Below are 26,945 nucleotides of genomic sequence, written 5' to 3'. Positions count from 1 at the left end.
GACACTTCCGGGTCACGTGGCCAGCGTGACATCGCTGCTCTGGCGAGCCAAAGCCGCACACGGAAACGCCGTTTACCTTCCCGCTGGTAAGCGGTCCCTATTTATCTACTTGCACCCGGAGGTGCTTTCGAACTGCTAGGTTGGCAGGCGCTGGGACCGAGCAGCGGGAGCGCACCCCGCCGCAGGGATTCGAACCGCCGACCTTTCGATCGGCAAGTCCTAGGCGCTGAGGCTTTAACCCACAGCGCCACCTGCGTCAGCTTACTGAGATATAATTGACCAAACATGGTCACTCTATTTTCTCAAACAATAATCTTTCTCATCCAGCTGCTTGATGACTACTACATTACAAAAATATGCAAACTAATGCTGCCTCTTGAAGTGTAATCACATTGCTTTCCAAGGCCATAGTAGATTTTCCCTTGTCTATCAAATTTCCATACCTGCACATGCCATGGGACCTAACTAAGATTAGGATCTCCTTGGGAACTTCTAAAACCAGTAAATCCCTAAAAAGCAATATGTAACAAATATTTTAAAATATATATTTACTGGTATTACAGCTAATGAGTTGAATCCATCTAAATTTTACTCATAGCAGACCCTCTGAAATGAATGAACCTAAGTTACACATGTCCATTCAATTACAATAGGTTTCCTCTGAGTAGAATTAACACTGGTTTCAACACAATGAGTCCAGGTAAGATAATGTGCCTTCAGACAAGTTTAAGAAGCAGCAGGAAATAAAATCAAACACAAATCTAGTTTTTAAATCCTCCAGATAGTCATAGTTTACTTCTTCTCTATCAACTGATTAAAACAACAAAATTTTCTTTTATTGTACAACTTCACCAGAAAGACAAGTGCAATAAAGATGTGAAGAAAGTTCCAAAAGAGCAGGACAAAGACAAAAGAACAAAAGGTCCAATCCACACAGAAACGTTTTAGAGCAACAGGATGTGAATTCCCATGACCATGGTATGTTACCTACTGACTGCTTCTTCATAAGCACAGCTCAAGCATCACTTGATCCACTTTTACAAGTTTTGTGATACTGCCCCAGTAACTCAAAAACTTTAATTAGGTGAAGCGATTAAGTCTGCTGCTTCACCAAGGGTTCAGTAATTCTCATCAGGTCAAAGGGTCACGTGATGCTAGGCCTGCTCAAGGGCTTCCCACAGTGCACAGTTTACTGCCACTGCAATTCTCTAGTGTTTCAAAAGTAAATTGATCTGCAGTGTGGATTCTGTGGTTTGAGGGGCAAGAGAGAAGAGCCCCTGTTAAAGAGTTCTAGCCTAGGAGTCCTTTTCACAATACAGCGATTGCATGGAAGTCTCTTTAAATTGTCTCCATGGGATGAAGTGAGTTGTTTGTGTGTATTGTGCTCATCACATGTATCTGTTCCATATTCTTTACCACCACAGTCCCCAAACATTCCCAGTTACGGCTTGTGGAGTATGGAGACAAAACTTGTGGTAGTGACCAACCCATCTCATTCACCAGAGCACACAAATGTCTTTAGGCCTGCGCAAAGTAAAATTTACCTTTTCTTAAACCCATAAGTATTTCCTTGATATACTCCGTGTCCATTAAATACTGGATAATGGTTATTTTTATTTATTTATTATTACATTTATATCTCACCTTCCCTTCAAGGAGTTCAAGGCAGCACACAAGCTTTCAACACTCTCCATTTTATCCTCACAAGAACCCTGTGAAGTAGGCTTGGGCTGGATGGGTGATGATAATGGCAACTACTACAACAACCAACCCTCAACATTTAAGAAACAAAACAAAACAATTACTTACAGATCAGTCAAGTTGAGGTGGCGGAAAGACTTTCTGGACAAACTTGAAAACTTGTTTCCAGATAAGTTACTGTAAAGAAACAGAATGTCATTATTAAAAGTAAAAAAAAAAAATAATCTGAAACAAAAATATTGCAATATATTGTAAGTTGGTAAAGCTACCAACTCTCAGGTTTTTTTTATTGGGTGATGGCCTATACAACAATACAGACTGTACTTTAACTTGAAGATGAGACACAACACAAAGGCAAACACTCATCACGATGTGCACCTTTAAACAGGTCTATTCATGTAGAGGAAAAATGTGGATTAAGTTTTACTCCAAAGACATTCTCAGATGTTGACTACATGCTCAACTTATTCATAAGCAATATACATGTTTACCATGTATTCTTTGATCCTTCATTGAAAACTGTACTTACCTAAACCCTGACCACATGCCAAATAAGAAGTTTCATAAGCTTTTTATATATCCTTTTGAAATTGCATGAAAGATCACAGGGAAAATGGCAAAATACAGCCATTAGGCCTTTCACGTCAATTAAGCATTCAGGGCGTCATACTATAATGAGCTTTAATGTCTTCTACTAGATTGAAGATCAGAGGCAATTTTGCTCTAGATTATGTTCACATGGTCATCTGTGCTGTGGGGGTGGGCACACCTTCACTGAAGAAGAGACAAAGGAGGAAAAATAGAATAGAATAAAATAAAATGTTCCCAGTGAGCAAGGGAGATGCTTAGTAGATGCTGTAGTGGTCCCTGTCATCTATGTTCCCAATTAGACTACAAATCTCTGCAGACCTGGACCTTTTTTTTAGGGCTGGAAACCATAGCTGTCAACTTACAGATTTGAAAATAAGGGACCAGCAGCCTCGAAAATAAGGGATCAGCTGCCAAAATAAGGGTTTTTCCGGGCACAGGTATGTTCAACTTCTGAGCCCTTCCGAGCCAAAGGCAGAAAGCCCAGGCAGCAGCCAAACGAAGCCTCATCAATAAGGGACAACAGCGGGACATGGCGCTGGGATAAGAAACTGTCCCGCCAAATAAGGGACGATTGACAGCTATGCTGGGAACAAGTGTAGAAGCTGCCCTGAATTGCCAGTTTTGCCTCCCCACAACCTCCATCCCAGTTGAGTGCACATCTGGCTGAAGTAAGGGATATGAAGATACACTGCACAGCACCTGAAGCTGATGCACTCCAAAGAGAGGAAGTAAGGAAGGCACTGTCATCAAAAATTAAAACAAAAAATAGTCGTAGTAGCATAGTCAACTCCTGGTCATTAAAGTGCTATTAATATGCTGCTTAGGACACAAGATGGGGGAATTAAATTCACCTAGGGCAGTGAAGAAAAAATATTGGAATAGTCCTAAGGAGATACAGTAGTACCTCGGGTTCAGAACTTAATTTGTTCCGGAGGTCTGTTCTTAAACTGAAACTGTTCTTAACCTGAGGTACCACTTTAGCCGCTGCGCAATTTCTGTTCTCATCCTGAAGCAAAGTTCTTAACTCGAGGAACTATTTCTGGGTTAGCGGAATCTGTAACCTGAAGCGTCTGTAACCCGAGTGTGGGGAAATGATTGCTTGTACATAAGAGCATGAGCAAAGTTCTCATTATTGCAGGGTGATTTCATAGCTAAAAGCATCCTTGGTAAATAGCTCGTGCTGTCCCAAATGATTGGTCCACGTAACATAGCCTGATCGTCTGCATGGTCTAGTGCGATGGCCCTTATCTGCTGGCTGAGAACAAGTTGCATTCCTTGTATTTTGTATCTTTCTGACTTTACACAATAAAGGCTGTGCTGCAGCAGCTCTAAAGCAGCCAGAATTCTTCAACCCATCTCTGTGTGAGACTGATTCTTACTGATGGCGAGCAGGTTCTCGTCACCCAAGGTACCACTGTATTGGTCTGGTTTACAATGCTGAACTATATTTTTGTATTATCTTTTTCTTTTTCTTCTTCTTCTTTGGCGATCACTCGTAGCAGAGTAAGATTGTCTTCCATAAACACGGTTTTAACAATGAGTCCGTAAGTGACTGTGGAGGCCAGTTCTGGATCCACACGTCCTTCCCCAGTGAGGACATTGGTTCCCAGGTGGGAGTTGATCACAGTGTGGATTTGCCAAGCGTGCCTTCCTCTTAGCACGTTTCTCCCTTGCGTTCTGAGTTCAATGTCTTCAAAGTCCATGACACCTTTGGTAAAGGCTGTTCTCCAACTGGAGCACTCGCAGGCCAGTGTTTCCCAGGTGTCGGTGTTTATACTACATTTTAAAAATTTGCCTTTAAATTTTTTAAATTAAAGAGTCTTTAAACCTCTTTTGTTGACCACCAGCATTACGCTTTCCATTTTTAAGTTCAGAATAGAGTAGCCACTTTGGAAGATGATAATCAGGAATCCGCACAACATGACCAGTCCAACGAAGTTGATGTTGAAGAATCATTGCTTCAACACTGGTGATCTTTGCTTCATCCAGTACACTGATATTAGTTCGCCTGTCTTCCCAAGTGATGTGTAAGATTTCTCGGACACACCGTTGATGGAATCTTTCGAGAAGTTGCAGATGGCATTTGTAAGTGGTCCATGTTTCGCAAGCATACAGTAAGGTTGGTAGTACAATAGCTATGAGCCTCAGGATCATGTACTCTCGCTTCCTCTCTCTGCCTTCTGCTTGAGTGAAGATCAGATGCTTTCGATTCTACTTGTAATGAACTGCATTGAATTAGGAGCTGCACCCAGTGTTACATGCTAAGCCATTTGTAGTATATATGGTTCTCCTCTTTCTTAATTAATCCCCACAACAACTCCATGAGGTAGATTAAGACTGAGAGGCAGTGCCTGGCCCAATGAACTTCATGGCTGAGTGAGGATTCGAACCCTGGTCTCTCAGGTCCTAGTCCGACACTCTAACCACTACATCACACTGGTTTACAACTCTTGTCATTCTTGACTACTGGCCACATGCACTGGGGCTGAATGGAGTTGGGGGTCTATCAACAACCAGATGGTCACGGGTTCCTCACCCATAGTTGAGGGTGAATTAGGTGTTTGCCGACTTTATTATAATGTGCAGCTTTAATAAGTGTATTAGGCAAGCCCTGATTCTTTCAGCAAGGGAGTCAAGCAAGACTTCATTTTACACTGTTCCTACTTGTGCTACTTTTTACCATTTTGTGTAACTGAGAAATCTGCCACGTCAGTTATTACACAGTTGGAGTAACATGAATGAAAAGTTGATTGCATTCTTTTTAAAAGGACTTTAAGCATATGCATTTGAGGGCGATTTTTACAGTAGAACATGATTTTTTGTTTTTACACATTTGGCATGTTTGTGAGCTTAAAAATTTATTGCAAAATTTAGAAAAGAGCAAAACAACCCAAAGTGACCAATTTAGTATATTTAGTAAACAAAGCTCAAAACTCTGAAACTTCCAAACTTGCCCAATATTTATGTGCAACGAGCAGCCATTCATTGTTACTAATGAACATACAAAACAGAAAACAAATCACTGGAAAATGTTCTCCCTCACAGAAGTGTTTGCTATTCATGATCTGGAAAATGTGAATTTGGTTGGTTCACTTTAAAATACAGACTGAACTGAATCCCTTCAGTGTCCCTAGCATATACTTGCATGCACTGAGCATCAATGCCCAAAAGTTTTGAAGAGCACATACTGTACAATACTTATTCAGGCACTTAAATACACAGTGACTGTTCATACAGCACGATAACAAGTCATTAATGATTTTGACTGCTGAATTTACAAACAGGTGGCTTTGCTAAAACAGTGCTGTTCAATGGCTTGTTAAGTGTTATTGTTTTGAAATTTAAAGTCAGTGAGAATGCCAGAACTGAATCAATGATGCTGTAAGTTACATTTAAGCCATATCTACTGGAATGTTTATTTTCCTTTGTTTACATTATTACTGATTTCAAATAATCAAGCTAAAGGAAAGCATTTTGGCTATACAAATTTCATCTGGGGAGGGGACAAAATGTATTCTTTAGCATCAGACGTTATTGCAGTTGCTTTAAGTGCTCGCCGCTATCATTAGTATTTTCACATGAAATACTGTTGGGAATCAGTTTATTTTAAAAAAGGGATTTTAAAGGGAGTTGAAAGGCTCCTCCTGTGACATAATTAAAGCCAAAATAGTTTTCTTAGTTGGAAAGTTCATGCAGTTATATCAATCTTCATTAAAATGTCTGCCAAAAAAACAAAAACAAAAATGGTTTCCAAATCCTAGATGTGCACCAATTGTTATAAGACAAGAAAGAGTGAAATGCATAAATGTATGCTGTCACTCTGATGATTTAAACTTCAGTAGAAAAAGCAAACATTACTCCCTATGAAATCACTTGGATTTTTGCCACCAATGTTAATGAGACTCAAGGATTTACAGTGGTGGTGGGGGGGGGGGTTGTTTTGGGTTGTTTTTAGCTTAATATGAAAATGAATAATGACTCTGTCTGAATGCCACGCAAAACCAGTCTTGCTCAACCTGGGTCCCTCAGCCATTGGTGGTCCACAACTCCCATCATTCCCAGATCGAATGGTCTGAGATTATGGGAGCTGTAGTCCAACACCACCTGATGGACCTAGGCTGAGGAAGGCTGTGGTAAACAAATATTCCGATTGAGTAGAACGGGCCACAGCAAGCCTCCTCCCCACTCTTCCTCCAGTGTGGTCACAAGGACTTCAAAAGCTTTTGCTTCCCCCCCTTTTTTTTCTTTTTTGCTTAACGCAAGGATGGGAAGCCTCTTTCAGTCTGAGGGCCACACTACTTTGTGGTGGCCACATCCCGGTGAGGGACAGGGTCCAAAGCAAAAGTGGGCAGAGCATCCAGTGTAAATGCAACCTTTGTACAGTAGACTATGTTCTACACACATTCCTCTATATCAGGGGTCAGCAAGGTTTACTTTGCCTGGGCTGGTTCACTCCAGCAGATGTGATTTCCAGCGCCGCGGAAGTGAGTCCCTGCACCAGGCTGGTTTAGCATATCATGGGGACTTGCCAAGTGGACAGCTCGGTTCGGGGGCGCCTGGTGGGCCGGTTAAATGACCCCTGTTGGCTAATATGATGGGATAGTGAGCTGCTTGTGCGTAAAAGCTTGATCCCTCTGGGGTTTGGCTGGTCATCCAAACCGAGGCACTAACGGAGCCCCCAAAGCATGACTCCGTCAGTCGCTGGTAGAATCTGACAGTGGGCGTCTACGGAATTTACGCCAACATAAAAGCTGTTTGACGGACATGCGCCTTCGTGACTCTCTGCGTGACAGTTTCCGGCGAAGGGTGGGAGTTCCTAATGGGGGTTTTGTTACCTCTTCGCTATTCTCACTAGAAGTATCCCAGAGCCTCCCCTCCGCTGTGACTCCTGCACTCCCCCTGCTGGTTCCTTCCTCTGCTGCAGATTCTCTCCTATTCTCCTGGAGCCTGTCCACCACCTGTCCCTCCGATGGCAGTTCCCTGACATCCACCTCCCCCCCAGGGCCCCCTTCACCCCCTCCCGCCTCCTCTCCCACTGGCGGTGAGGGCGGAAAGCCCCTGAAGGAACTCTCCTCGTCATCCGAGGATTCAAACACTTCTAGCCACGGCGTACCGTCTCTCTCCCCGTCTTCCTCTTCTTCGTCGGAGTCGGCTTCCTCACCCACCCCTGACTCTGGGAACCCTTCAAACTCTCCTTCCTCATCGGTGGTCCCAAAGTGTTCCCTTCTAAATCGTGCTACGGGTTGCGGTTTTCTTGGGAAACGCTGATGAAATGTTTCTATTAAGACCTCGTCATTGACTACCTCTGCTGGTACCCAAGTGTTTTCCGACTCTACTTCCCCCTCCCATTCTACCAGATATTCCACCTGATTCCCCTTCCACCTGGAATCAATGATTCCTGCCACGTTCATGTCGCGCTCTCTCTCTTCTATCACGGGCGTTTGGGTGGCCTCTCTCTCACGCTCCCCCCACTCACGTCCCTCTCGGTACGGCGACAGTAATGACCTGTGAAATACTGGGTGTAATTTCATGTGACTGGGCAGCCTGAGTTTGAATGCTACTGGGTTGACCTGCTGTATGACCTCAAAGGGTCCCAATCTTTTGGGTCTCAATTTCTTACTCCCGCCCTTGAACGGTAGTCCTTGGGTGGATAACCACACCCGGTCTCCCACCCTTATAGTTTCACCTTCCCTCCTATTTCTGTCTGCTTGCTTCTTATATTCTTCCTTGGCTTTCTCTAAGTTAAGTTGAAGCTGACGGTGGATCGCTTCCATCTCTTCAAAAAAATATTCCGCCGCCGGCACGCTCCACCTCTCCCCTCCCTCTCCTGGGAATGCCCGGGGGTGACACCCATAATTTGCCAGAAAGGGACTCATCCCTGTGGACACGTTCTCCGCGTTGTTGTAGGCAAATTCTGCTAGAGGTAACTTATCCACCCAATCATTTTCTCTGTCTTTTACATAACACCTCAGGTATTGTTGTAAAATCCCGTTTGCCCTTTCCGCTTGCCCATTTGTTTCTGGGTGCCGGGCAGTTGAGAAATTGAGTTCTACGTGCAGTAAGCTCATAAGTTTCCTCCAGAACCTGGAAGTAAATTGTTTCCCTCTGTCGCTCAAAACCCTCAAGGGGGCACCATGCAACCTAAAAATATGTTCTACAAACAACTTGGCGGTTTCCTCCGCTGTGACCGCATGTGAACAAGCTATAAAATGACACATCTTGGTTAATAGATCTACCACCACCATGACAGCTGTTTTGCCTTTGGATTTTGGCAGGTCCATCATAAAATCTATGGATACTGCCTCCCATGGCCTTTCTGGCGTGGGTAAGGGTTGTAATAGCCCCGCTGGCGCCACCCTCTCTCCTTTCGCTCGCTGGCACCTGTCGCAACCCCTGACATATTCCCGTACGTCCTCCCTCACCTTGGGCCACCAAAACTCCCTGGTAACCAACCACATGGTTTTGTGCTGTCCAAAATGTCCCGCTGTGGGGCTGTCATGCAACTGCTTGAGTACTCTGCCCCTCAGTTCCCCATCGGGTATGTACAGTGCCCCTTTGTAATACAATGCCCCGTTCTTTTCTTCAAACCCCCCTGTGTTCTCCTCTGTCCTCCTGAGCTCTCTGAGTTTCTCTTGGGCGTATTCATCGTTCTCAGTACCCTCTATCAGTTCCCTCTGCCCCACCAATGCCGCCCCACACACCCAGCGGTCTTCAGGGATTACATGCCTTGCCTCAGGCGCTCCCTCCCCCTCTAAGTACTCAGGTTTCCTGGAAAGAGCGTCCGCCCTCACGTTCTCGGAGCCGGGCACGTAACGAATCTCAAAGTGGAATTTGGAGAACTCCTGGGCCCATCGCACTTGTCTCTGGTTCAGCACTCGGGCTGTTCTCCAGTATTCCAGATTTTTGTGGTCAGTTCGGACTTGAACCTTGTGCTGCGCCCCAATCAGCAAGTGCCGCCATTTCCGGAATGCTTCATGAATGGCGAGCAGTTCTCGGTCGTATACTGTGTAGTTCCTCTCGGATTTGTTCAACTTCCGCGAGAAGAATGCACACGGTCTCCATTCAGACGTATCTTTTCCCGGCTGGAGAAGAACGGCCCCCACCGCTCGGTCTGACGCGTCAGTCTCCACTCTCATTGGTTGTTGTAGATCCACGTGCAAAAGTTGCTCTTCCGACGCAAACGCCTGCTTTAAACGTTCGAACGCCCGCTGCGCTTCTTCCGTCCAAACAAATTTCTTTTTGCTACTAAGACAATCCGTGATGGGCGCTGTTAAATGGGCAAAGTTTTTGATGAACTTCCTATAGAAGTTTCCGAAGCCCAGGAACCTTTGCACGTCCTTCTTGGTCTTTGGTGTTTTCCATTCCAGTACCGCTTGAACCTTGCTGGGATCCATGGCCAATCCCTTGTCAGACAACCGGTACCCCAGGAATTCCACCTCCCTGGTATGAAACTGACACTTCTCCAGTTTCACCCACAGCCGGTTTTCTCGCAGCTTGCTCAGTACCTCTCTTACATCTCGCACATGCTGCTCCTCATTCTCTGAGTACACCATGACGTCATCTAAGAACGCTACGCAGTTCTTGTAGAGCAGTGGCCCCAGGACGTGATTCATGAATGATTGAAAGTAGGCGGAGCCCGCTTGTAATCCGAAAGGCATAACCCGGTACTCAAAAGCCCCCAAGGGGGTGAACATAGTGGTCTTCCACTCATCCCCCTTTCTCACACGTATCAAGTTATATGCCCCCCTAAGGTCCAGCTTGGTAAAAATTTTCCCTTTTCTCACCCGTGTTAGAATGTCATCAATTCTAGGCATAGGGAAAGTCACTGGTTCTGACACTGCATTTAGGGCCCTGAAATCACATACAAGCCTGGGCCTGCCCGTGTTTTTTTTGTCCACAAAGAACACTGGGCTGCCCCCCACCGCTCGTGACTCTCTGATGAAACCTCGCTTGAGGTTCTTGTCAATGAACTCCCTTAACTCCTGCATCTCACTGTCTGACATTGCATACAGCTTGCCCACTGGCAATTGTGCTCCTGGGAGTAAGTTAATTTGACAGTCAAAGGGTCTGTGCGGGGGCAGTTTATCTGCTTCTTTTTCGCTGAATACGTCAATCAAGTCAGCGTATTGTGGTGGCACCCTCCCCTTATCTATCACTTCCATCCCTGCTAGAGTGGCCCTGGCCCCTGCCTGAGCCTCTCCCTCCTTGCAGTGTTCTAGGCAATGTGCTGATCCAAAGGAAACCACTCTGATGCCAGCCTACTAGCGGATCGTGTAGTGCCAGCCAGCTCATTCCCAAGATAATAGGAGCTCCTCCCAAGGTGGCTACGTTAAACGCTATCAGTTCTGTGTGTCTTGCCACCCTCATTATCATTGGTACAGTTTGTTGGTTCACTTCTCCTCCCAACAGCTCCCTCCCATCAATCGTGGTAACCTGCAAAGGCTTACTTAATGGGATAGTCTGTATCTGGTGTTCAGCTGCAAACTCCTTACTCATGAAATTACATGAGCTACCTGAATCCAATAGCGCTTTTATCTTCAGTGGGTGTCCGTTTGCCAGTTCCAGCAACACCTCTATCACAAGCGCTGGTCTTGGAGGTTCCGGCGTGGGCACATTCACTACTCCCTGGCCTGGCTGCTGTGCCCTGATGTTGGCAACCAGGCGTTGGCTTTTACTTGCTCCGTGATTTCTTCTTCCTCCTTCCCCCCAACAGTTCCCGCCATCCCTTGCCATTCCTTCCTTTGCGGACAGACTCTGGCAAAGTGACCTGGCTGTTAGCAGAGATAGCATCTCTTGCCGCTCTTTCCCTCCTTCTTCCGCCCTTCACTGGTGTTTGAAACTGCGCGCGCGCGCGCTGTTCCAAGTTCCATCGGCTCTGCTGGCGGGAAAGGCTGCTCCGGAATCTCTGGAATGCGGAAGTCCTTCCAACGTTCCCCCTTTCCTTCCCGCTTTTCCATAGCTCTAGCCTCCTGGCGTGCTCCTATGGACAGCGCTGATTTAGTCAGCTGATCCATAGACTCCGCCCTAGGCGCCCGGGAAAGTTCATCTTTCACTGCCGGAGAGAGACCTTCTTCAAACAGCATTTGAATAGGTTCACTAGCAAGGTCCCACCCTAGTCTATGAATCAGCATGGTGAACTCAGTCCAGTACTCACGTACAGATCGGCTCCCCTGTTTACACGCCATTAACTGTCTGCGCACCACCCCCTGCTCGATCTCGCTGGAAAACATCAAGTCCATGGCGCGAAAAAACTTCATAGTGTCCTTTAAGATTTCATTATTGGCTGCCATCAGGGGCCGAACCCAGTCCTTCGCCCCTCCCTCTAGATGGCCAATCACGTACGCCACTCTAGAGTTCTCATCGGGGAAGTCATCAAACAGTAGATTGAGAGCATATTGCATCTCTGTCCTAAAGGCTTGATAGTTCCTGGGATCCCCCCCAAATTTCTGCACCAATCCAGGCACCCGTCTGGCAAGTGGGGTGGTTTTCCCTTTATCCGCATCTTGAGCCCTCCTCTCCTCGAGCCTTGCCGTTTGCAGCGCCAGCTGGACCTCCAACGCCCTGTACCTTTCTTCCAGGCTTGGACCTGCTCCAGCTCCTCCGGTTCCGGCTGGTTCGCTCATGATGCCCTCTGCTTGCACAAGCTGCTTTCAAAGACTGTCAGATTGCTATGATGGGATAGTGAGCTGCTTGTGCGTAAAAGCTTGATCCCTCTGGGGTTTGGCTGGTCATCCAAACCGAGGCACTAACGGAGCCCCCAAAGCATGACTCCGTCAGTCGCTGGTAGAATCTGACAGTGGGCGTCTACGGAATTTACGCCAACATAAAAGCTGTTTGACGGACATGCGCCTTCGTGACTCTCTGCGTGACAGTTTCCGGCGAAGGGTGGGAGTTCCTAATGGGGGTTTTGTTACCTCTTCGCTATTCTCACTAGAAGTATCCCAGAGCCTCCCCTCCGCTGTGACTCCTGCACTCCCCCTGCTGGTTCCTTCCTCTGCTGCAGATTCTCTCCTATTCTCCTGGAGCCTGTCCACCACCTGTCCCTCCGATGGCAGTTCCCTGACAGCTAATAATAATAATAATAATAATTTATTATTTATACCCCGCCCATCTGGCTGGGCTTCCCCGGCCACTCTGGGCGGCCTCCAAAGAAAAATTAAAATACAATAACCTATTAAACATTAAAAGCTTCCCTAAACAGGGCTGCCTTCAGATGTCTTCTAAAAGTCTGGTAGTTGTTGTTCTCTTTGACATCTGGTGGGAGGGCGTTCCACAGGGAGGGTCCCACTACTGAGAAGGCCCTCTGCCTGGTTCCCTGTAACTTAGCTTCTCACAGTGAGGGAACCGCCGGAAGGCCCTCAGTGCTGGACCTCAGTGTCCGGGTAGAATGATGGGGGTGGAGACACTCCTTCAGATATACTGGACCGAGGACGTTTAGGGCTTTAAAGGTCAGCACCAACACTTTGAATTGTGCTCGGAAACATACTGGGAGCCAATGTAGGTCTTTCAAGACCGGTGTTATGTGGTCTTGGTGGCCACTCCTAGTCACCAGTCTAGCTGCCGCGTTCTGGATTAGTTGTAGTTTATGGCCCATGGGCCTTAGGTTGCCTACCCCTGCTCTATACACTCCATCCAAGGAACAAAGGGGCAATATCAGAGCTCAAGAACACATTTCAGCAAGGCAGACAAGGAAGTAAAGCAGGGTTGATGTGGACTGAGGGGAAGGGTGTGTGGCCTGACAGAGGGGCGTGCAGAAGCCATATGTGGCCCCTAGGCCTGAACTTCCCCACTCCTGGCTTAACCAACAGCTCACCATGTCATCTGAAGCAACAAGCTGCCATTCATGTTAAATATGATTTGTTTGAAACAAGCCAATTGTGGTTTAGCATGACATCCCAATATGGCCTATGCAATAAGTTTCATGGACAAAACTCAAGAAGCCACATCTTTCAACAGAACATGTAGCTGCATAACATATATTCAAATGCTTCTGGTATTTAGGGCTCTTATTTCATCACTCAAAGTCCTGGAACTGCCACAGGCAGACCGCTTATCAAAAGGCGGAGATAAGCAAACTCGCTATACTCTGATTCTTTTATACAAGGGGAGGCCATTATGTTCCATCATTAAGGGTTTTTAATGCAAAATCTGTTTCCCAAATTCTCTATGCTTCAAACGTCTGATACAACGGTTTATTTCCTAAGTTAGACTGGTTCCGGGCAAAGTTTCTTCGGTCCCTATTACAGGTCCCAAACTGTGTCCCAAATTCAATTCTATTTCTGGAAACAGGTGAATGCCCACTCTCCACCAAAGCATGGTGGGCTGCCATGGGATACTGGCTCAAGATCTCAGTATTTGGTCTGGATAAGGGATTATTAGTACATTTAACCAATGAGAAGTTTGTCAGCCCATGGCTGAAAACTATGGCCAGGAAAGCCACCTCAATTGCACTGCCATCATCCCTCTTATATCATCTGGGTTACGACACTGCTCTTGAATCCCTGAGCCAAAGGCTTTGGGACATCTCACATAGCGACCTGCGATCCCGATCTTATGTAATTTGTAGCCTGGTCACAGCTGGAATCCAATACAGGTACGACTTTCATATATCCTCATACCTTAGGAATTTGCCTGTACCTACCTATCGGTGTTTATTTACCAAAGCCAGACTAAATGTATTTCCCTCAGAAGTTCTAAATGGCAGACTGAGAGGCATCCTCTATCAGAATAGGCTTTGTTTATGTCCCGAGGACGTCGATTGTATGAAGCATATCCTACTGCATTGTGGGCAATATGAGGGATCAACTAATTGAAGGGAAAATCTGAAGCCTCCCATATTGAATATCTTTTGGAAGACAGGTCAAATGATATTACACTGGCCATGGCAAAGTTTCTTTCGGAGGTTATAAGAAACAAAGATGATTATGCCCTAAATAAAACAAAATGACGGCCTTGGTTTTTTCCATCTGTCTGTCTGGTCGTTTTAACTGTATCTAGTTTTGAAAAAAAATTGTGGGTCTTTGGACGACAATAAAGTATTGTTGTTGTATAACATAAATACAAGAGTAAATATCCACAGGCATATCACTTGCTGTATCACTAACATTTTTCAGATACATTAGAATGTGCATCCATGTGTACATGCTGCATATCTGTAGTATACTGCTTTTGACAATATACAAATATGCACATGCATTTAAATGGCTATCTCCATCAGCATTCTGCTGCTAGCTCAGGTGCTGTGTGTCTCACAGGAATACATGATATTTTTATGTGTAAATATAAAACATGGAATTTGCAAAGTGGCAATTAGCAGGTCATTGGTATCTAATATTTTTCTTCCCTTAGATTCCAAGCTTGAAATCCATGGCTCTTTAGTCATCATACCGTATCACAAGCTGTTAACAATCCAGAATGAAAAGCAAAATCAGCAACCACTTTTTTACTTAAAACACACTTCCAACATATAACCAGATATATCTACATTACTGTAGATGATTTCCATTTATCATTCTTTCTAAACTGAACTTGAACAATCCACTGCCATCAGTATGGTAGCAAAACAGGGCCAACCACAAACAATATAGTGCTTTCTGCACGCAGAAAAATGGAAGTAGTGCATTAATGAAAAAGGAAATTAAGGTAGTGCTAAAATGGTTCAACAATGCTCAATGCTTTCGAAGGTGTTAGAGGATAAATAATAAAGTAAAGGGGAGAGCCATGGATTAGCCTGCTTGAACCCATAACAGGACAGATTAGGGTCAGGATCAGGATTAAGGTTAAAAAACTTTCCACTTCTCACAATGCAGAGAGGTTTCAAGAAGAAGGCAAATGAAAACAGCATATTTTCCCTTTCTTTTTTCAGACACACCCACTTTGCTACGTAGTGATACAGGTACAAGGCTGGCAATCAGCCCCAAACCTGTCATTTAGAACAGCCAGGAAAGACTTTGAGGGGATGAGAAATATATTGTTTTCTTTTCCCTCTCCTGAAATCTACACAGACACACACACGTGAAGAAGAGGAGGAGTTTGGATTTGATATCCTGCTTTATCACTACCTGAAGGAGTCTCAGACACGTGAACAGACCCGTGGACACCTTTGCAAGCCACAAAAAATGTTTGTTCCAGGTTGGTGTGAACCCTGATCCTTGAAGCACGAATGATTCACTGCAATACTTTGGGGCAGGTCACAGCTTGCTATTTTTAAACAGCATCCCTCTAATTTTCTTCACATGGATTGCAAATAAGGTAATGATGTATGATAAAGTTTTGCGTATTCTGGAACCATTAAGTTTTTACTTACATGTAATGCAGGCTGGGATTTTTCAGGAAAGCTTTGGTTGAGACAAACTTCAAACCTGAATTCACCACAGTTCTGGCAAAAAACACAAATGCAAGTTAGAATTGTCAAGTGATCTTTAATCCTTTTTAATGCTGCATAATAGTTCAAGCTTCTGCCAACCTAGCAATTCGAAAGCATACCAATGTAAGTAGATAAATAGGTACTGCTGCAGTGGGAAGGTAAATGGTGTTTCCATGCGCTCTGGTTTCCATCACGGTGTCCTGTTGCGCCAGAAGCGGTTTAGTCATGCTGGCCACATAACCCGGAAAGCTGTCTGTGTACAAATGCCAGGTCCATCGGCCTGAAGTGAAATGAGTGCCACACCCCATAGTCACCTTTGACTGGACTTAACCGCCCAGGGGTCCTTTATCTTTTACCTTAATAGCTCAAGGTATTTCATGATTATTTATATTGGTTCAGTAACCACAGCACGTCTAATGCAGCCATGGCCAACCTGGTCCCTTCCAGATGTTTTGGACTACAACTCTCATCAGGCTCACATGGCCAATGCTCAGAAATAATGGACATTGTAGTTCAAAATATCTGGAGGGCACACATTTGGGGAAGGCACATAGTACTGTGATTCTAAAGATTATTAAGCGCTACTGCCCTTATTAAACCGTCCACGGTGTATGTGAGAGCTTCAAAATGCAATGGAAAGGACATATATTCTTTTTCATTTGCAAAGTTGTTCTTTTCATTAAAATAAATAGGGATGCCCAAATATGCAGGAACTCTGCCTAACCCCTACAGAGCATATGCAACAATGGACAAAGACATGTGGTTTATAATAATAAACATGAAAAATTATATACTCACAAATTTCTTAATCCAACGTAGCTTCTGACATCACTTTCATTTATGCTTTCTAATTTCCGTTGGTTTGCGATGTAACTATTTAAGAGAGAGAGAGAGAGATGCATTATTGTGGTGGGGAAGGTCTTGTTGGGAAGGTCTGGAGTTGGGGGCCTGCTACACATGCATAGGCTCCCTATATGATTTTGAATCCTGGCAGCTGGGGCAGAGGTGGCCTCAGGAGATACAGCAACAGGGACAGGGCAGACTGGCACACCCCTGTTCTTTCCCTCACACACTGGTAATTTCATTACTACTAACTACTAACACCCAAATAGGGCTACAGGCTTGCAGGAGCATCATAAGAAAGAAGAATACAAGCATAAGGTTTAAAGAGGTCCTGTTCTGGCACTCAATCCATTATACCACAATGGATTTCACTTACTCCTTTCTAGGCTGATTATTTTCTCTGAAAAAGCAGAAGAGATAACTAGCCAAGTCTAATGATCTTAGTCCTAATGAACTCTGTGCGTCTATCACATCACACCCTGAGTAAAACACAAACACAGAATGCTCGGCTACCAAGCATGGATTATAATTTGACACTGTGAGTTAAATGTGTGCAACAGAGATCTGATGAGAAATAATTGAGTTTAACCTTAATGGAACACTGTAAGTAACTGAGGGATCTCAAGCCTTAAAGTGTGGAGACAAAACTACAACGAAAATTGTTTAGACCGGAATATTAAAATGTAAAATTACAAAAACTGATCTGTACAAATTTGATACAAGTTATTGACTGTCTGCTAGTTTGGATTCATTTTTAATCTTAAACTTTTCTTATGAATGGCTAATATCTGTCCTTGTGAGTTGTGAACTGTGTTATACTACTGTGGTTTGTACGAGTCCGCTGTTTTATTTGATTTGTTTTGTTGTGTTGTGTTGTGTTTCATGATGGGCGTAAAGCCGAATAAACATTTTGATTTGATTTTTAAATGACCAGACATTTAACGTTTTATCACGCCCTTGATTCAAGGGAAAACATCTGCCACCACTTCCAACGACTGTGCATCTTCCCTCCAAATTCATGCCTAATAATGACCTCAAACCCTGCTTAGACTGAAGGTTATTGAGAAGTCTAAACATCAGCCACTGTTGGTATACATTGGTCTTCTTGCACAGTACACCAGTATCATGTGCATCACATCAGAGTGACAGCACAGCAGGGGATGAACAGGAAAGCCACAGAAAAAATAAATATAAAATAAAATAGAAATTACGGGAGAGGTTTATTCACAATCTCCCCCCTGCGAGCCATCACAGGCAAACTCATCTAAACCTTTAGTGCTCATTAAGAGACAGTGCAAAACTCATGAAACAACACTAGAGATAATAAGGATAAACCCCTTGTTGATCGTCAGTTCACATCAGAGCAATTCTCTCCTCAAGCTAGGCAAAGGATCTCACGCTGAATGTTCAAAACCTGTTTACAAAATCAGGTTGTTTCGTGAAAGGATAAATTAGGGTTGTTACTAAAGAAGCCTCTTTCTTATTATTTGTTTACATTAAAAAACAAAAACCAGGCTCCTTCTTATGTACACCCTCCCTACATTCTCCCCAAAGCCAATCTACACATTTCTCCTCCCATTATTGTCTTTCAACTAAGTATGTAACCCCCTTATGCGTGCTTTTTTTGAAAAAAAGAAAAAACATTAAAGCTGATAATACTCCAGTTCAGCACAGGTTAACTACCAGCCTTTCAGTTTTCTTAATCTACTTTCACAATGTTGTTAGTATATACAGAGCCATCTTCCCCATTGGTGTTAGTGGTTCGTTACGCCAGGGCGCCGGTCTCTCAGGGGCGCCCTAGCGAGTGGGGGAGCCGCGCGGCTTTGCCAGCAGCCTCCCCTTTTCCTGCATGCCCGCCAGCTGCACCCCGCCAACTATATGGCTGGCGGGTGTGCAACTTCCCTCCCAAGCCTCTGCATCTGTGAAAGACGGCCCTGCTACCGGTCGTTGTCCTCCTCCTGCTTCCTGGCAAAAAGCGGCGTGCAGCCTTCCTGGGCTGCCTTCTCAGGCGCCATGTCCGCCAGCAAGTTTTCCGGCTTGATCGCTGCCACCACGCCGGGGATCGGCGCAGTGGGGGAGGCAGAGGACATTTTCCACCGCCCCCTCCCTTGTTTTGGAGTTGCTGGGGGGGGGGGCACCAGAGGGATCTTAGCACCACAGCGCCAGATATGCTTAAGATGGCCCTGAGTATATAATCATATTTTTTATAAGATATTTATTGAAATTTTCCAGAATAATACATTGTAAAACAACAAAAAAGAGACAAAAAAAATACAAAAAAATATGAAAACTACTAAAAACACATAAAATTTCCCTTTACCTATTTTCTTTTAACTTATTTTCCGGACCTCCTCATACCTCCCTTTCTTATATTCCAGTTCAAATTATAAATTCAGCAAATCCTCACCATTAGTTTTTACTTAATTCAGAACCTTATTTTCCATATCTCTTAAAGCATTACAGCTGGAAACCACTTAATTTCTGTCCAACATCATTCTAACATTCATTAATTTTACAATATTTCTGCAAATAGTCTTTAAACTTCTTCCAATCTTCTTCCGCCGACTCTTTTCCCTGGTCTGGCCCTGAGTATATAATCAAATGCCTGGTCTCTTGGGTCCTGCACTCGGGTCACAAAAATGTGACACAAGCTGTGGATCCTCTACTATGCAGTGCTAAAACCGAGAATTGCAGCTGGGGGGGCATTTGAAATCTCCCCCCCCCCCATGGGCTGCTTCTTACAGCTCCAAGTTTAAGGGGAACCTTGGAAAAATGTGTCCTATGGTGCCCCCTTCTTGAGGTGGAAATGCTCCAAGCATTGTCAGGTAGCATCCTCCATGCTGTTTCTTTGTCTCTTTTCCCAACAGGGAGCAGACTGGATAGATAAAATTCAGCATGGGACAAAGATCCATGGCTTGAAGGCTTACAGGCTTACACCAATCACTGCTTTGGATGTTTGCCTGTGGCCCTCTGCTGGGTGGACCAGGAAATGCACCCCACTTGGTTTACCTTAAATGTAAATTCTCTACAAATAAATATCAACATAGGAACTGTAATTTAAACTTTCTACTCAGAACCAGAAGGTCATGCTTATGGATTGATCTTGGAATTATTATTTTAATTCTCTTTTCATTAGCAATCTTGGGTAGAAAGGAGGAGCATGTTGGAAAACCCTGCGGATAACAGAGATATGGAGAATTGCTGTGTAGAACAAACAGGATGAGCTCAAAACCAATAAATTCAAAGCATAACAGTACATGTTATTAGTTAGGGAGCCATCATTTTGAAAAGGCAAAAAGCCACAAGACAATGTAGGCCATCTAAACAAATAGAGAATTCTACAATGAATACAGAATAAGAGAATTTGATCTAGTTAAATTTAAATGGTGACACGATGACAGTAATAAAATAACAACGGAGACGAGATATAATAGGAGGAAGGTATTTAAATTGAAAGACTGCTAACTATAAAAAATTGTCCTTATTTTTTCAAGCTGAAAGCCTGAAGGCTTCACTCTTATTAGAGAAATAACATTTTAGAACAGAATAGAATGGGAGCAAAGAACTACACTGTGATAGGATTTGGGGATTTTGCTAGGTTGTTTGCAGATGTTAATCTTTCACTTCACTGCTATGATCTTCTGAGATCAAGTACTGATTCTCAAACCCTGCCTAACTCGATGTTGTTGGAAACATGTGCCCAGTAAAGTTAGGGGTGACTCTCAGTGGACAGACTTTGTCACATGCTCGTAAGAGCCAACTCCTAGGGACCAAGGTCCCTTTGCACCCCCTAAAATATTTGAGTTGGCCGGTCCTCCACAAAGTTGATGGGCATTGCCATTCATATGGTGTGTGTGCAGTGTCATGTGATCACTGATGTGGGGCATGGCTTAGCTGCCCCCCCCCCCCACCAATATTTTATTCAAGCTGGCCCTCCTGCTCAGAGTAGCATCACTGACAAGGAGCAGAGTGGTGTTCAGGAAGGAATTCTCCCAAAGGGCCAGAGGATAGTAACTATGCAAAGTTGAACTATGCAGAGTATATTACTTGCCTCTGCTTGGAGCAATGTTCACTTGCCTGAATAATTTAGAGCCGTCTGCTTTGCAAGCACTTTGGTATCAACGCACAGTACTGCTTTTGCTTCACTCCACCAGGTGTTGCAGACTACAATGAGGATCACCTGGGTTAATTGGGGGTGGGGATGACAGCAACTGATGTGTGCTCTCCATCCCAGCCACACGTACAGATCTGTGCACGGACTCCTGAGTCAGACAGAGGTTTGAAGCAAAACCTCTGCTCTGGCTAAAGGCTATTTCTGCCTCTTTCACAACTACTCCACCTTGATGTTACTTATCAAACATTAATATTCCTAAAAGCTCTGACATTACCATGGCTTTTTGAGGGCAATCTTGAGAAATGTAGCGTGTTCTGCTCTTAGAAATAGCTTTCCTTTTATTTAATTGAATAGCCTTACAAGAAAATCACTCTAAGGCATGAGCCGATTATGGAAGCCCCAATGTTCCATTTGTATGCCATAGGAAAATGTCAACAACCCTGAAATCTAAAGCTTTTGTAACCGGCCCAGTCCAGCCCCATTGCTAGAACTTAAGCAGAGTGTGGGGATCACAACTGACCTACAAGATAAGTACACTTTCTAATTATTTTAGTCTTTAGGCAAAGCCACAACAATCCTCAATGACGACCTTCTTCTTATCAACATGCAGTACCTATCTCCATGCTTCCGCTCTTCTCTTCCAAATTCCTATTACTGTATTTAGCTGTAAAATTTGGCATCTGCACATGGATACTCTCAGAACCCAAACCGGGAATATCAGGGTAGGCTCTGTTATACATGGTAAAAGAAAAGGTCTAGAGCTAAACAAAAACAGTTTCCATTACCCACCGTTTCGCTGAATATTCTCCAGAGAGAAGGCGGTCTTCTCTCAACAGTTTTCTGGGCTGGAGTAGGAGAGAATTTTTCGTGGGATGGGCAGGGAAATTATTGTTTTTAAACAGCTCAGTTAATACAGAAAGTGACTATTTTTACTTTATGATGGTGGATGAAGCAAACAATGGGGTGGCTGGAAAGTAGTACAGTTCAAGCCCATTTCTTCCTGTAACAATATTAAACAATAATCACAGGTAACAAAACTGGGGATGGGAGCATGGTGGGGCTGAAATTCTACAGCAATTAACGTATGAGTTTAAAAAATAATTCTTGGAGGGGAGAGCAAAAGAATTATTTTCTATGATATTTCAGCCCAGCTCAAAAAACAGCTACCATCTTAACCAGGCTAAAATCCCCAAAACTAAAACCTGGCAAGTTCAAGGGCTATGTATTTGGTATGTATTCTCTCAACCCAAAACAAACACACAGAGAATCCTTTCATCAGCTAAATTAGTTTAGGATGAAGTCTACGTTTGTATGCCGTTTTTATTTTCAAAAGGCCCCCTAGGTAGCACAGGGAAGTTAAAAAGATATGGTTAAGACAATAAAATAGAAAAGTACAAATGTTGAAGTTCAAAGAAGGGTATGTAATGGTTTACAAAGCAGCAAAATAATAAATATCAGGGGGCAGGAACACTATTCTCAATGGTCTTAAAATACCTTAAACTCCTATCCTTCTCAATGGTCTTAAAATACCTTAAACTCCTATCCTTCTCTGCATAATACATCTGAGGGAGACCAACAACACTCCTGAGACCACCTCTACCAACTCAGGGAGAGGTACTATTGGGTAGTCAGTTGGATGGCACACAAAGAGAATCCAAATTCTGTCTTGCAGGCCCACAAATAGGGACAAATACTTGAAACTCAATGATTGGGTACCTGGAATAGGGCAGTGATCTTACAAAAGATTATGGGGGTCCCACCAGCTGCAACACATAATCCAACCTGTCAAGCCAACCAACCTAGCTTGCCAATCATGCAGAACATAGCCTTGGATGGCTGAGGTCTTGCATGCACCTTACTACAGCCTTAAAACCAACTTGCTTAGGGCCAATGAAATATATTATGGACACTGAATGTCCAGTATGTAAGAAACTTTAAAAGAGATGAGACTGCAACATACAGAAGGTCCAATTATATAATAGACAACGAACTTGCATTTTTATATGCACATATATTTAAATACTCATATATTCCCACCAGAAATTACTTTCCTCGTGTGTCTTATTCTTTAAAAAAGATGTTACATTTCTGAATACTAGAACTGATAATTAATCTTTCCAAAACTAGCTTATGACACATACAGCCACAAGCAAAAGCAGTTTCACTCAGCCCAAATATTTTGGAAAAGCTAAGGAATATCAACAAACTCATAACACTAATACACTTCATGCTTTAGGACCCTTTAACATAGTTTGTTCCAAGAATCACTTTTAAAAAATTTAACATGGCATGTTTATAGTCTTTTCCAATGCTTCAAAACAGTTTGATAGCCAAAATATGTCTACCTAAGCCTTTTGATGTTCATGTCTTGTACAAGCAACATTGAAATTGCCCCACACAATTCAGAGCAGCAACAGCACACTCAAAAACCCACCACACACTAGCATGAACTACTTAGGTAAAAAGAAAGAATACTGCAATTTGCCTCAAGCTCTACTGCCATAAATCCCCTTTGTGGAAAACATATTTACAAATACACACTTTCCACCCCACCTCCCATTCTCGCCCTCCCCAACAAAACACTCCTCGGTTATCTGTTGAGCTTTATTTCATTGTGTTGGGGTAAAGCATTTTGAAGGTTAATGAACAAACATTCCTTAGTGAACAGCCATGTTTCTGGGATTCAGCTAACTTTCACTTCAACTGTATTTGTGCTGGCTGTTAGGGAAAAGGAGAAAATGTACCTAACCCTCTTCTTGAAACAAGGTAGACTATATATCAAGGTTGGATCCAGATTTCCAATGTGCCAAGTGTCACTGATAGGATGCCCTCCATGGAAAAGGGGGGCAATTTTTGAACTTTTCCCTTTCTATGTGTCTCCTGAAAAGCTGCCCTGTGACCCTCTGAAACAGCATAGGAGGTAGTGCTGGGATTTGAAAGAGGAAATCTGGTTCCATGAGCTACTCTTCTAGGGCACTGTGAATGAGGGTCAGTAGACTGATGCTGAATCCTACGAAGACAGAGCCAGTGTGGTGTAGTGGTTAAGAGCGGTAGTCTCGTAATCTGGTGAACCAGGTTCGCTTCCTTGCTCCTCCACATGCAGCTGCTGGATGACCTTGGGCTAGTCATACTTCTTTGAAGTCTCTCAGCCTCACTCACCTCACAGAGTGTCCGTTGTGGGGGAGGAAGGGAAAGGAGAATGTTAGCTGCTTTAAGACTCCTTAGAGTAGTGATAAAGCGGGATATCAAATCCAAACTCTTCTTCTTCTAAGTGATTCCCAGGGATGAGAACTGGGGAGTCTGTCTGTTTTAAATGGGGTTGCACTCCCACTGAAGAAATAGGTATGCAGTTCAGGGTTACTCTTAGAACTCTCTTTGTCCATAGGGGCCCAGGTGGCTTCTCTGATAAAAAGCATCTATCATCACTTCAGTTAGTGCATCAAGTGCGGCAAGAAATCCTAATTTTGCATATACATTGGTGGGGTTTGCACTGGCCAGTGACTGACCAGAAAGGAGACCTTGAGGTCCTAGCCGATAGCTCAGCAAAGATGTTGATGCAGCATGCAGCTGTGAAGGTCTGTTAAAATGGTGAATGGCATGACAGGGATTGTTAAGAAAGGGAAGGAAAATAAAGATGTCAATAAAACCATACAAATCTATGATGTGACTGCTCTTGGAATATTGTCTACTGTTATTAGTGAAGGTAAAGGGACCCCTGACAGTTAAGTCCAGTTGCAAGACTCTGGGGTTGCGGCGCTCATCTCACTTTACTGGCCGAGGGAGCTGGCGTTTGTCCACAGACAGCTTCCGGGTCATGTGGCCAGCATGACTAAGCCACTTCTGGAGAACCAGAGCAGCGCACGGAAATGGCGTTTACCTTCCCACCAGAGCGGTACCTATTTATCTACTTGCACTTTGACGTGCTTTCGAACTGATAGGTAGGAAGGAGCAGGGACTGAGCAACGGAAGCTCACCCTGTCACGGGGATTTGAACCGCCGACCTTCTGATCGGCAAGCCGTACCGCCCTTCACCCGAAGATCACAGAACAGTTATAAGAACACAAAATTCATAACATAGTAACAAACAAAATAACAACACAGTTTAAAAGGCCACACATTGCTTAATTAGCCAAAGGCCTGGGAAAAGAGGAATGTTTTTGCCTGGCACCTAAAGATATATAATGAAGGTGCCAGGCTGACAACGTACTCCATAACTCCCATTCAATGGTTTCATGTAGATGTTAAATAGCATGGGAGATAAAATTGAACCCTGAGGAACCCCACAAGGAAGTCTCCATAAGGCTGAAGAGCAAATGGTGCTACCCACCCATAACTCAGACAGCTGCTCCTGAAGGATACCATGGTTGATGGTGTCCAAAGCCACTGAGATAATAATAGTAATAATAATATTCTGATCAGCTTACTTCAAAAGATATTTTCTAGTTGGAAAAGGGCAACCAAAATGACCAAGAGGTTGGAACAACTCCCCTGCGAGGAAATATTACAGCATTCGGGGCTTTTAAGTTCAGAGAACAAGCAAGTAAGAGAACATGAGAAAGGTGTTTAAAATTATACATGGTGTGGAAAAAATGAATAGAGAAAAGTTTTTCTTCCTTTTTCATAATACTAGAACACAGGGACAGCAAATGAAGCTAAAATGCTGAGAGATTCAGAAGGAACAAAAGGAAGTGCATCATACAATGCATAGTTAAACTGTGGCATTCCCTCCTTGGCATGGCCACCAACTTTGATGGCTTTATAAGAGGATTAGACAATTTCACAGAGGATAAAAGCTACCAATGGCTACTAGCCACAATGTTCTATCTTCACTGTCAGAGGCAAATGAGTTCACATTTCTGCCCAGCCGCAAAGCTTAGCCTTAGTTGGTGACTTTGAGCAACTCACTGCCTCTCAATCTCAACCTACCTCATATTAGGGTTAGGAAGATAAATCCAGTAGCTGGAGAACCATGTGTGCTGCCCTGAGATGCTTAGGAGGAAGGGTGGGATAAGAATTAGTTTAATTGTTAAGCAATGGTCAAGGGCAGGGTCACTCTGAAGTCTATACTGACTACAAAAACCCTCAGCTGCTGCTTGGAATCTGTTGTACAATAATCCTATGGACCATCGCCTAATCCTAGCTGTCTCTTTGGCTCCCCCTTGCTAATCAGCACTTGAAATTTGACCTTGCTGGCACTGCTGGACAGCTCCCTTGCCAGGTCTCTGGTTCTCATAGGACTTCAGTTCTTAGCTGACCACTCCCCTGCTTTGTCTGGGAAACTAGGAATGGGACAGGGAGAGCGAGATACATGCACACATTAGCCTGAGAGTCTAGCTTGAGGAATTCAGTTATTGCAAATCGGCCTGATCTGCATCTCCTGGACTAATGTTCAAAACGGAACATAGTTAACCTTCAGATTTCACACTTCTCCAGGTGTGCAATGCAGTTCCCAGCTCCAAAAATATACCCAAATGCACATAAAATGCATACTTTAACAAAAACATTTACATTTAAAAAACACATTTAAATGCGACGAAAGACATTCAAAATAGCATTTAAATATTTAAATGCAAAGTTGCTTACACATTCTTGTTTTTAAAAATTTGCAAGTTAATGCAGAAATGATCTGGAATAGACTTTTGAATGAACATATATAAAAGTGATACAGATTGGAAACAAACTGATCCATCCCTAAGTGTGACTGCCAATCACAAGGATCAATCACCTAGCTCATGTCCCATCCACCCTTGCTCCTCCCACATGTTCATTTGGTTGATTTCCAGTGCCTGCTGGCGATTTGCCCAGGAAGCCTGATTTTACCCTATGGTATCCTCCATTTCACACAGCAACTGCTGACTTCACACCAACAGTTAGAGAGAGTGGGAGGAGGAATGAAGAGTTAAGAGGCCATAAAACTGCCATAAATCCTACTAATGCCCCAGTGGCAACACTTAGGGGCAAGATGCACATCCCAGTGGGATGTAATGGAGAACATGCTGCCCCATCACAGAGATATTCAAGGTGGGGGGGGGGTTGCTATTTGATAACAAGCACGAGAAGAGATTGATACAAGTGGAACCATCACTGCTGTGCAGCGAGTTCTGTTAGATCAGGCATAGGCAAACTCAGCCCTCCAGATGTTTTGGGACTACAACTCCCATCATCCCCAGCTAACAGGACCAGTGGTCAAGGATGATGTGAGTTGTAGTCCCAAAACATCTGGAGGGCTGAGTTTGCCTGTGCCTGTGTTAGATTAATGGAGGAAACTTTGAAGACAGAGGGGGCAAAGATGCAGGGTCCTGCCTCTCCCCAAGTCCTTTGACAAATGCA

General features: G+C 43.9%; 1 protein-coding gene across 9 annotated transcripts in view; it reads right to left on the bottom strand.

Moving 5' to 3' along the window:
- Nucleotides 1-26,945, bottom strand: part of NTRK2 (neurotrophic receptor tyrosine kinase 2) — a 188,204-nt gene that overhangs the window by 149,642 nt on the left and 11,617 nt on the right. For all 9 annotated transcript variants that reach the window (XM_083701958.1, XM_083701950.1, XM_083701956.1 and 6 more), the window contains 3 exons: nt 16,457-16,531; nt 15,599-15,670; nt 1,810-1,878 (listed from right to left, as the gene is read on the bottom strand). In XM_083701958.1, coding sequence (XP_083558084.1) covers nt 1,810-1,878; nt 15,599-15,670; nt 16,457-16,531 — 216 coding nt within the window. The remainder of the gene's footprint in view (nt 1-1,809; nt 1,879-15,598; nt 15,671-16,456; nt 16,532-26,945) is intronic.

The sequence above is a fragment of the Podarcis gaigeae genome (genome assembly GCF_964106915.1).
Source record: "Podarcis gaigeae genome assembly, chromosome: 11".
In the NCBI taxonomy this organism is placed as follows: domain Eukaryota; kingdom Metazoa; phylum Chordata; class Lepidosauria; order Squamata; family Lacertidae; genus Podarcis; species Podarcis gaigeae.
Note: the sequence above shows the minus strand (reverse complement) of the source record. Positions and strands in the feature narration are given on the sequence as shown.